The sequence below is a fragment of the Ornithodoros turicata genome, chromosome 1 (genome assembly GCF_037126465.1).
Source record: "Ornithodoros turicata isolate Travis chromosome 1, ASM3712646v1, whole genome shotgun sequence".
NCBI classification, from domain to species: Eukaryota; Metazoa; Arthropoda; class Arachnida; order Ixodida; family Argasidae; genus Ornithodoros; species Ornithodoros turicata.
The window spans coordinates 226243543-226255332 of NC_088201.1; the positions used below are offsets into that span (position 1 = coordinate 226243543).

Sequence of the window (11790 nt, forward strand, 5' to 3'; positions counted from 1 at the left end):
TCCCTGAAGATCCCAACCGGAGCATTCTCCAATGAAATCTGGGTTGTCATCGAAAGCGCACTTCCAAGTTCAGATGGGAACGTCCGGGCTTGCATTCTGAGAACGTCCAATAACCCATGTAGCACATGGTGGGATAATAGACGTCTAACCCACGGGTAGGTTGAAACTTTAGGGCTAGGTCTAAAAGTAGACGTCTACTAGACCTCTACGGGGTTTGATGTTTAGTGAATGTCTGCATCTAAGAGTCTACTAGACCTCTACGGTGTTATACATTTAGTAGACATCTCAATTTGGAAGTCTACTATAGTCCTCCACAGTTTTAGATCTCATTTAGACATGTACTAAAATGGCTCACGAGACACCACCGACACGTTCCAGACTAAAAACTCCCTTTCGCGTCGTATAACAGCTCATATGAATTGTGGACCACACTTAAAGACTCCCAATGTCGTGTTTTTTTGTTTGTTTGTTTTTTTTGTTTTCGCGTGTGTAGGGGGGATATGTAGAGGTAAAATACGCGGAAATATTTCAGGTTGGTGAGAGCTACGAGGACCTGCTGATCCGCATTCGTTTGCTGAGACTGCAGGCAAGGCCGGTGAGAGGGGCGTGGGTGGGGAGTGAAGCCGAGGATGGGGGTCAGGGCAACGGGGCAAGAGGGGCAGTTCCCCCTTTGGCCCCAGGCTCCCTGGCCCATATAACATGGTCGTTTGAACACAATCACGTTTTCTTTCCTTTCGTTTTTTACGTGGTTAGCTTGGTGCGGTGCGTAACGAACATTCCGTTCCTCGTTAATTATATGGTTGGCTTTCCATGTGAGCAGTTACAGGTGAGTGGCATGGCCTGCTATACATTATGCTGACTAAGGATATGTGTTCTTCTATTATATAATCGCTGACGGAAAGGGCAGCAGGAGTGGCGACAGCAAACGTAGCATGAAACAAAAAATCAGGTGCGAGCCTTGGCACCAACAAAGGATTGCGTTGCCGAGAAACGGCAAAACGTAAAAGTTTCGAAGCATATAGGGTTACTGAGCCAAAACTGATCCAACACAATATAGTTGCGGGCGCATTCGACACCCAGAGCTAGGGGAATATCCCGCACCTTGAGCACCAGCCCGAACACCTCCGCTCCCGCCCTGCACCGATACGCACCCCACCCCTGCCGGCATTTGTTTGCCCTACCCCCCCTGGAGAAAATCCTACTTTGCCAGGAGTGTGAGAGCTACGCGGACCTGCTGATTCGCATTCGTTTGCTGAGACTGCAGGCAAGCCCAGTGAGAAGGGCGTAGGTGGGGAGGGCAGCCGGGGATGAGGATGGCAGAACCAAGGTCTGTAGTAATACAAAGAAGTACTGCACTGTGTTATCACAACGGTATCGTGAGGAGGGGGTCCCGGGCATGACACATCCCCAGAGCCTATCATTTGTAATGCATCCCATCTGTATGACCCATCTGTAATGCACACTGAAATACGTGGTCACTGGGACACCGGAGTATTCACAGTCAAAGAGTGACAGTCAACGTCGAGCCCGTGTCACGTCAGAAATCGTTGCAGGGCCTCTACCGCAAAGCGTTGGGCTAGTGGGTTGTTCCATAGCCCTGGAAGAACTTTCAGATACTTTCGTGTGGGGGTACTATTTCGTATTTGGAATTAACGTTCAGATTGTTCTACTCTGTCTGGCTACTTCTGTCTCCTCGCTATTGCACTGATCCCACGGGTGATTCCCTTTCTTTCCTTTTTTTTCTGCCAATAAATTCCCCTCCCCCACCCCCTCCACGGGTGATGGAGTTAGCAGACATGCTCGACCAGAGCAGTGTATGAGCTCGATTTTTTGCAGCCCTCTTCCCCACCCACCTCCCGCGCATGGGATCTTAGGAAAACCAGTTCCATCATGACCACATAGCTCCAGAAACCATCCGCTTAGCTGGAGGAGGAGGTAGCTGAAAGAAGACAAAACCCACACACATTTGCTGCGTGTTACACGAGCATATCCACAGCTTTTGATGCACTAGTAGCATCTGAAGGTGGTCAATGAAATAATAGTACGTGGTGCTGCATTGCAGATGCAATTAACCTCATCTTAATCATACTCAAACTATCATGTCACTACCTGCTTACGGTACATACACATATACACATAAATTGTGGTTTAACTGCCACAGGATGCTGTGTTAGCAATTCTAAGAGCACAGCAGCTCTGTAAAAAAACAGCATACGCTACCATACGCTAAAAATCACCATGCGCTACTTATTCATGCCAGATGAGTAATGTGTCATCTCTGTTCATTTCGTACGTTCCCTATCTTTGTCACTTCACCATGTTTCCTAACGTATCCCAGCTTTCACAATCTAAAGTACTTACAGACTGATATTGTAGCGTTGCGCAACTGTGTCCTGTCCACGAAATCACTATATGTTGCAGAGTGAATTAGTTGCTTGGTCTACAGGCATATCATAGTACCTGCACATTTCTTTTGGTACAAAAACCCTTTCGTTTATTGCACGCACCCTCCAACGCTTGAACAGCCTTCACCCTATTTTGCCACTACAGTAGCTTTTTCAGAGTCTCATGTGACAACACGACACGTTATGATGGTAGTATCGCATGACTAGGGATACGGCTTTAATTTTATCAGATAAGCTCTGAAAACAGTAATTTTAAAATGAAGTTTTGTACAAAATACTGAGACTATTCTGATCCTCAACGCCAAACTTGCCACGCCAAACGTCATGTATTGGTCTGTTGTAAAGGGCCATAAAGGGACAGTGATGAGTTTGTACAGCATTATGGCTTTCGGCAAATTGTCCTGCCAGGGAGCTTCAGAACATCTATTGAGAGCAGGTCATTGTTGCACGAGCAAGCGTGAATATCAGAAGTTGTGCAGTGTCCGGTGCTAATATTAAGCACGTACCAAGTTGAGATAATAAAATACAAGTACAGGTCTCAGATTACCAATACTAACTTCTAGCTTGTCTAGTACATACTTCACTTCAGTGTAATCGGGTATTTTGCTTATTGTGTTGACAACGTGCAATGTCAATATGCACACGAAGAACTTGCACGCTGCATTACAGAAGTGTGGTGCACACGCTCTTTTTTTTTTCATTTGCTTCTGATTTATCTGATAAACTTCAGCAATTGCGACCGTTTGCCCCGCTTCCTGGAACCTCTGAGCAAGTGCATTTTGTAATGTCAGCCACTGTCATGTAACCAAATTATTGTGTTTTGTGTATATCAGGGCACTAAAGGTAATCTGCAGACTGTTCGAAACGTATCCGTACACACTTAAGTGTTGTGTATACGCCACTACGTACAGACCTCGGTACATGCACTATGTCTTGATGTTTTTGCAGGGACGCCATGACCACGTCATAATTCGACGACGGTTCATTTCTTTAATAATTAAATTCCAACGTGCCTCATCAACAACTCCACTGGTCACTATGAATACTTCAAGTAAAGCACGTTACGACGCGATTGACGAGGGTTATTTCTCTTATTGCTACAGAGTCAATCGGAGGTGCTTAAACACAGCAAAGCTTTAAACTAAATTCGGTTTTTCGCTGTTCGCGTTATGTTTCTCAAAATAATTTTAACGACAATGGCCAATTATGCTATCGCAAACCGGATACACGAAGCAGCACCACATCGTCACTTTCACTGAAGACGTTGACTATCCATGGTCTCACGTTCTCAAAAGCAAAACACATAAATGGTCCAAGAACTTTTGCATTCCTTATTGTCGTCCAAAGAAACCTATAAAACAATTATTAGTTACTATTCACTCATTATGCCGTCCAGTAACACGCTCCGAACCTCCGAACTTCCGAACACGTCCAACAAGCAACAATTTGCCGAACCACACACGTCATGAGTACCTTCATATTCTTTCTTGAGTTCGCCCCGCTGTTCGCCCGTCACTTCAGGCAACGAATATGCCATATTTTTCATAGTTCATCTAAGTATTTGAAGAGAACCATCGCAGCCAGTCCAATGAATGTTCGAGACGACTGGAATGCGCATGTCAGATACAACATGACCCGATGAAGTTCCCAGAGCTAGAACTACAAACAAACTTAGCCCAGTCTGTTCATCCATTCCATAGCGTGGATGACACTGCACAGGAACCACACGTACCATGTGCTTGACTCAATATCAACAGCGAACCTCAGAGGGCAGCGTGAGAAGCAGGGCAGATGTTACGGCCATTTAGGCTGTCCTACACAGCTGCACAGTCGTTCTCTTTTTTTTTCTTTGTTAACAACGTTCAATGCAGTGAATGTACGCTTCAGTGTAGCATTCCACTCAAATGAAATGAAGTTCTCAAACCAGGCAAAGCAGACCGACACGCTTTACGATTCTGTTCTCGAAAGCTTCTCTGGCGAAGTGGCCGTCCTTCATTAGCACTCTTCTAAACAGGTGTCAGTACGGCTCCCCCCTTCCCTGCCGAGAACGCATTCGAGTAGTTGTCAACAGGAGACGACCGGACTGCTTCAACACTGGGCTAATAGTTAGCTGAAACAAACGTTTCTGCTCTGCGTCTACAATGCACGATGGGACTGGGCTGAAGTGTCAATCAACCTCTCCACCAGAGATAGACGCTTCTACTTCTCTGCTTTGGTGTCCTAAGCCCGGCATTGGTGCCATGACATCACTCGCCTCAACGACGCCCTCACCCTGTGTTCCGCGGGTTAAGCTGTGCTACAATTACGTAAGGCTGTGCCCAACTTGCTGCTTCGTAAGTACTATTCCTCATATCGTCGAACACCACGACTCACACACGTGTGAACGCCGGACGCTTCAATGCCAACTTGCACTCCTTTTCCACAGATAATTGAGCTTCTCCAAGGACCTTGGCCATGGAGCTCCCCGCGCATCTGTGTCGGGCTCTGGTCTCCCTTTTTGCTTTCGTTGAAGCTGCTGGGCTCCTCGAAGAGCTCTAAACAAAACTTCGACCTGTCATCAGTTCGGCCTCACCATAAATTCATCCTCTCATATTGACCTCTGTGAAGTGGGGTAGGGTCCTGTGGACGCCACGGGGAAACATCCCTTACCATCGTTTATTGTTATTGTTGTTGTGTTGAAGTGATAGCTCGGACACCTAAATGAATATTGCGATGCCAAAACATTGCGATGCGCTTACCTTTTTCACCACTGCGCTCATTCCGGATGGCGCCTCCGCCGTGCCGTCATTGTACGAAGCGGAACTCTGCGTACAGAATACACCGATCATTAGTACATCATTTATGTTGTGATACTGTCGAATGTTAATCTGTGTCATGTGTAGGGTAAAAGTGGATACCGTTAAAGGAAAAGAAAGAAAAAAAGTGGAACAGATGGGCATCGAAATATTGTACAAGTATTTTTCTGTCCCTACATTATTGCAGGAGGCTAATTCCACCGAAATTCGACCAGCGGTTGAACTTGGACATCTGCGATTTCTAGAAAAAAAAAAAAAACGAGATTATATTTGTTGGGACGCGCAAAACGGACGGCGCCTTATCGAGCGAAAATGCTAAGACACACAGCGGCATACCAATTGTAGATAATGTTAAGTTGTTAACGGACCCAGAAGAATTTTAATATCAATTTCATAATTATTTTAGTGATGTCGTGAAACGTGTGCCTTTATTAAGTAATCCTATTCAGACAGTCCCGCCCGTCTAAATTTCCTCCCTTCCGTCCCTAAAAAATAAAATTCCGTCCCTAAATTAAATACATTTTTTTCCTCGACCCGACTACACGTGATGAGGTACTTTCAGATATGAAGTCTCTTAAACTGTTCAAAATCATTTGGGCATGGTGGCGTATCCACAACGTTCCTTAAACGGTTCGGGAATTTGCTGGTTAAGCCATTGCCCTGTGATATCAAATGGCATATTTTCTCATGGTGTTCTCCCCGACACAATTAATGTTGCTATGATTGTCCCTATCTGTGAAAAAGGAAGTAGGAATGCAGTTGGGAATTATCGTCCTATAAGACACCAGTGCATAATGACAAGTTAATGTATTTGTGCAAGAGCAGCAGAAATAATATCTGTTAGGAACTTGACTGGTTTAATTGTGATTTCGTCTTTATCGCACGATTTGCGCTGGATGCTATTAAATGCCATTGCGCGTGATGACATGTTATTCAAATGCTATTAAATGTGCATCCAGGTGGTTGTCAAACCCTACTGACACATGAGTTCCCTGAGGTTACCTGAGGTATCTTACCGTGCAGTTGTGTCACCTGAGAGCCTCATTGTTACGTACTCTTATATATTACACCACTGCCGTGGGTGTCGGACTAACTTTTTGATGCAGCAGCTCATTAGGACAAACTGTCTTGGCACCATGGGTGAGTGTAACATATGTCGTTGGATAGAGCTTTCAAGGGCGTACGCAACGGTGTGGCCTTCATGGGTCACTTAGTACGCGCCAGTTTGCGATTTTTTCTTTAAATACCTAAAGCAGGTGGAGGTTGCTGTGTTATCGTAAAGTTGCTACACTTTCCACATACACGCACCCATGTCCCCCACTCCTTTGTGCTGTCCTCTCTCCATCTGTCTATGTCTGTACGTCGCTCATATAGCGACAGTTGCTAACACGGACTTAAAAAAGTTTCCACGCACACACAGAAAAGAAAACTTTCGAGCTTTGTATCAAACACTGTGTGCTCTGTACGATGCACAAGAACGAACGTTACATATCCGAAGAAATTAAGATAGCATACGCCCGTAAAATTTCAAGCAATTCAGATGTTTAAAAAAAAAACTGCTTTTGGGAACTCAAGTAACCGAGAGCTCAGCATGAAATGGCATTTGCTAATATGTCTTTTTTGGCGGGGGTCATTTTTCTTCCGCGTCGAGCTTTCTTTCAATTTTTTCCCACGACATGAACTGGGAGGGGAGGGGAAGCGTAAGTCCACTGAACAACAGTAATTCACTTGTTCAGTAATAGCCAATGTTCATAATGCCCGAATCATCTCTGTATGATCACATCAGTCGTTTCTCTCATACTAGAATGGCCCGAAGATTCTGCTGCACAATACTGGTTCCTTTTCTTGGGTAAGCTGCTGAATCTTTTCACAACATGTTACCGTTTCGCAGCCATTCCTTTGCTTGTTCTATTCGTTGCGAGATCGACCTATAGAGGGCTTCTTCGTCATCTGTCTAGTGTGGATAACATGTGGACCACTGTCCAGAGTTGACGGTTGTTTCCGGTGATTCTTGGCTATATTCATCTGAAGATCACTTGTACCGCGATGTCACGATACTGTTCGGCTCTCCACTCCTCCACCTACTGCACTAAACGCGGAATTAACCCGAAAAAGCGGGCGACGTGTCCACACCGCGATAGTGCACTGTTCTCCGCAGCGTGCCGACACCGTCCGACCTCGAGCGAATTGCCGGGTATGAGATAGCGGCAACAAATAAACGACGCAAGACTCGTAACTCCCGGACCACAATAAACTCCGAAAAACACTACCGTATATGCCAAAAATAAACTCCACAAAGAAAAAAAAAGATTCCTCATTGCATCCTGCATATGCCAGAGCTCAATGCCTTTCTACAAAACAACCAGATCAATACGAAAGGGAACATTCCACAACACAAACGTCAGCATTAACTGAAAACATTATATATTTTTGGCGCAAGCATAAACCCAGGAAAAGCTAAATTGTTGGACACGTAAGATGAGTCCAGTGCCAACGTATTTTCGCGGTTACACACCGGATATGCCGCAGGGTAGGATAATTTTGCCTACAGGTGATTATTTTGACGTGCGTCGGTATGGCCGACTCTCGGTTCTGGATACAATGTTTACTCCCCACCACTGCCAGCACCCGGAAAAAAGTCATGCTTGTCACGATACACTGCGTCTCATATAGCAAGTATACCTCCCACATATATAATACTAATTGGTATTATGTACTTACATTTTCCTCCGCGGCAGAGGTGGCATGGTCAGACATTTTCGTCCCGGTAGTAAGGGAACTGCGTGGAAAAGAAACGGCACATGAAGCCTCATTTCAGGAACAGGGTCATTCGGAATCATCCCCGATCTTCACTTTCAGACAGAAGTGAGTCAAACCAAAGGGAGGCTTTGACACTCCTGGGAATGGGAATAGTCTAGAGGTGACCAAACCTAAGTTGATGTACAGAAAGTGGAGTGTCGTCTGAACTCCCACATTGGTGAAGAGGTGACCTGACTGGATCCCCAGCACGACACTAACTTCTCCCTCACTCGTAGATGTTGTTCGTGTGAATTGTGATTTGTTCTTTCAACGTGTGAGTACACTATTTGCGTTGGACACAATTCTCAAGGTGTCTCTTGTACTTCAGCGATGCTTCGAGACGTCTATGTGTTCTTACCACGAGCTCGAGCACATCCGTTGTACGAATCTGCGTTGTATGAATCTCGTTGTATGAATCTCTCGTTGTATGAATCTCGCGCTCAAGAAGGACGTGTTGACTAGTGCGCTAAGAAGGTTAAATGGCCACTAAAATGACTCTCGTACATTCTGCAAAAAAAAGCTCCACAGACTGAAAGCAGAGGTTTCACTGTACCTAAATATGTGAGAGGCCTTGCATCACCCACACTCTTAAGAAATGAACTTCACCGCATAACATGCTCCTAGCCAGGCATCACGTCGAATGATACCGGTATATTCCGTGATTTGCTGAAAACGAAAGGCGTACGCCCTTTTTTGTCACCATCATGAACATCATAAGTGTCACAAACAAGGCGTACCCTCACGTTTTCAACGAATCGGGAGAGATATCGAAATCATTCGAGATAATGGTTGGCTAGGAGCAAGTCGTGCGGTGAAGTTCATTTTTAAGAGTGCAGGCGCTTTCACTGTTTAAGCGGCTAATCAAAGAGCGAAGTCAGTGTAACTGTACCCCTCGTCTAGTGTGTCAGCAGACGCCACTCGGGTACTGCAAAAGGGTATAAAAGGGCGCTTGCTGTCTGGGGGTCACGTGAGTGGTCACATTGTAGACGGCAGCACTCCAGAATGCAATTCGGAGGCGGCCACGCTCGTGACGACGGGAAACGGTCGGAGGGGCATATCGTGTATTTCCTTCCTCCATCATACTTCCACTCGCGAAATGCCCGATCTCGAAATTCAAGTTCTCCTAAGAAGAAAAATCATGGAAAATGCTCGACTACTTCGTAAGACGACACGACGTGCTTAAGAACTAAATGCCAGAACTAAATGGTGTTTCTTTTTTTTTCTGTCTCTCTTTTCAACGAATACACCAATACGGACAACCCTCACGTGCCATAAAGCGGACATGCGGCGCCACCTATGAGGGAAGTTTCCAGCGCATGGAGCAACGTGTTCCCGAGACAAGTGCCGTCGGGCAAAAAATGTCACGTCTTGTCCCGTGTCTCCATCTTGCCCCACGTTACCCTGTATTGAATTGGCAGCCCACATGGAGCACAGGGGTGACACAAATTCGCCATTGTTGTAACTACCCTCAGGTGGGTGTTCTTGCAAAAATCGCCATCCTGACCTAGTCGCACTCGTAGACAGAGTCATTTTGAGGTCATGGGACTTTGTTTACATGTCGTTTTCCGTCCTAACGACATATTTCCATCGTCATAAAGCCAGGAGATGAACGTATTTTGCCAGCATAAACTTTGCGATGCTTCTTCCGCAACTTGCTAGCCCATTTTCCCTTACTTTCAGTAGATCGCATCAGCTCAGTGGGTCTTAACGCGCAATCGTCGTCTCGCCTTTGGAAGCCATCAACAGTACGAGGCCTTATGTTCACAACAGCGCGTCTTACTGCGGGATTATGGGACAGAAATAATTACAGTGATCAAAAGACATCCAAAACGTCGCGCAAGAGCAACAACATCAATGTTTACAAACGATTCAGCCGCCGATCAGGGGTGTCGCCATCTTTAAGGACGCGTGTGGCTTGACGTTTGCTGTGACGTGCGACCAGGACTGTCCAGGATGCATTGCGTTCGCCGAGCACGCCTTCGTCTACGGATCAATACTTTGGATGCCACCCTGGTGGCGTGGAGCTTTCAACATCATTATCACTTTTGGTCAAACGTGCACGGATCTCTGTTAAGTGGTGATCATGAGACTGGTTTTAACCACAACAAGCTTGATGTGACACGGAGGGCTCACCTTAGAGCCTCGTAGTGCCGACATGACGCAAATAATTAAACGCGTTTTTGCATGTTCGGCAACCGCAAATCTTTAGCCTTCCACGAGAAAAGCATTAAGGCGATAAAGGATGTGCCTTTTAGAAGTTGGCTCGAATGCATGACCTGCTTTCCATTTTTTTTTCTTAATATTTTTGCGAGGACGCAATGCGTGCACACGGCGACAACAAATACTAAGCATATATCACCGGAAAGCACATTTCACGACGAACACAATGGTATATTGCTCATTATGAAGTACTCGGCACACGCTACGTGGAAGAGCCCTGAATACAACAATAAAGTCAACGAACGGCCACGTTTGACAATTTTTTTACATAAAGCTGGGACTTACTAAATCATTTTTCTACAGTCCCGTCCACTGTCGTCTATGTGGAAAAAACAAGCGAAAGATCACAAAGGTTTCTTCCTGACGTCACGTCTGCGCAAAGGAATGTCTATCTCAGTGAAGAATGGACATAGAGAATTGAAAGAAACGGCTTCGTCACCTAGAGATATCGAACAAAAATATATAATTCTTCAAGCAAACTCTGAGACCACGTGCGGACTCGCAGGCATGATCTTAAGTTGAAGCAACCTGATGTGGCTTTTGTCTAGAGATTGATGTGACGTCACCGAACGACCGAATAAGAGAAAAGGTTAGGTTTTCGAAAGAGTGCGGATACCTTCTCTGTTATGTAGAAGGTGTTGTAGGCGCTTCATCGTTTATCTTCTTTTTTTTTTTTCTAAAAACGGTATCAGCTCACCGAAGGGAACAGAATTCCTAGCCTTCATAAGGAACAGTACAATAACCAGGAGGCTCCTATACATTGGGACGATAAGGTGCACTACATAACCAAAAATATAAGGCCAATTACCTAACATCTTGCAAAATAATAAACTTACAATCTACGGCTAGATCCTTGGTGGTGGTCTCCTCTCACTGCCACACGAGCTCAACAAGGTACAAGTGTCTCTTTCTCACTGCCGCTGCAATGACTGGGATTCCGGATATGCCCGCATCGCTTTATCTTATTTCGCAGGCGAGACAGTGTTCACAATATTATCGACTGGTGGAATTAATGCGGAACGATGGCACCTTCCCAAGCAGCGCAATGTGGAATCGAGTGCAATAGGGGTGGACGGGTAGTGGACGAAGGCCATGAATAGATTCGTGCATCACGAAAACATCGATAAGACGCATACCGTCCACGACTATTGCCGCCGTCTTTCTGGGAAAACGCTATTGGAAAACGCTATCGTCTGGGAAAAGCGATAGTGTAATCGGACGCGGCGACCCAATCTTAGAAAGTTGGCTGAAACATAATAGGCGGCACTTTGTTGCATTATTGTCTCACCGGTACTTAAGGTTATTTCCTTTCCGGTTAGAGGTCGGTTCTTCATGACATTTGAACACCGAACCAACTTTCTGAAACTCGGTCGTGACGTCATTCATCCCCGTATTCTACCAATTCTTTCAATTTCAGACACCGCCACAGTAACGCACGAAAGGGATGAATCAAGTCATCAACCTATCAGCTCTTAAGCACACAGGAAAACGTCGGTGCATTTTAGAATGGTGCTGTAGACCGCTTTCCGGCTTTTGGCGGTGAGACCCCCCCTGTGCCGCCTCTTGGTAGG

At 45.6% G+C, this 11790-nt stretch overlaps 1 protein-coding gene across 1 annotated transcript in view; it reads right to left on the reverse strand.

The window, feature by feature from the left end:
• The window catches only part of LOC135395547 (atlastin-2-like), a 230070-nt gene extending 218915 nt beyond the window's left edge, over window positions 1-11155 (reverse strand). Inside the window, exons 1-3 of the mRNA XM_064626693.1 lie at window positions 11056-11155; window positions 7922-7979; window positions 5144-5209 (exon numbers count right to left, since the gene is read on the reverse strand). Of these exons, the coding sequence (XP_064482763.1) occupies window positions 5144-5209; window positions 7922-7957 (102 nt within the window). The 5' untranslated portion in view covers window positions 7958-7979; window positions 11056-11155. The remainder of the gene's footprint in view (window positions 1-5143; window positions 5210-7921; window positions 7980-11055) is intronic.
• Window positions 11156-11790: the final 635 nt, after the last annotated feature.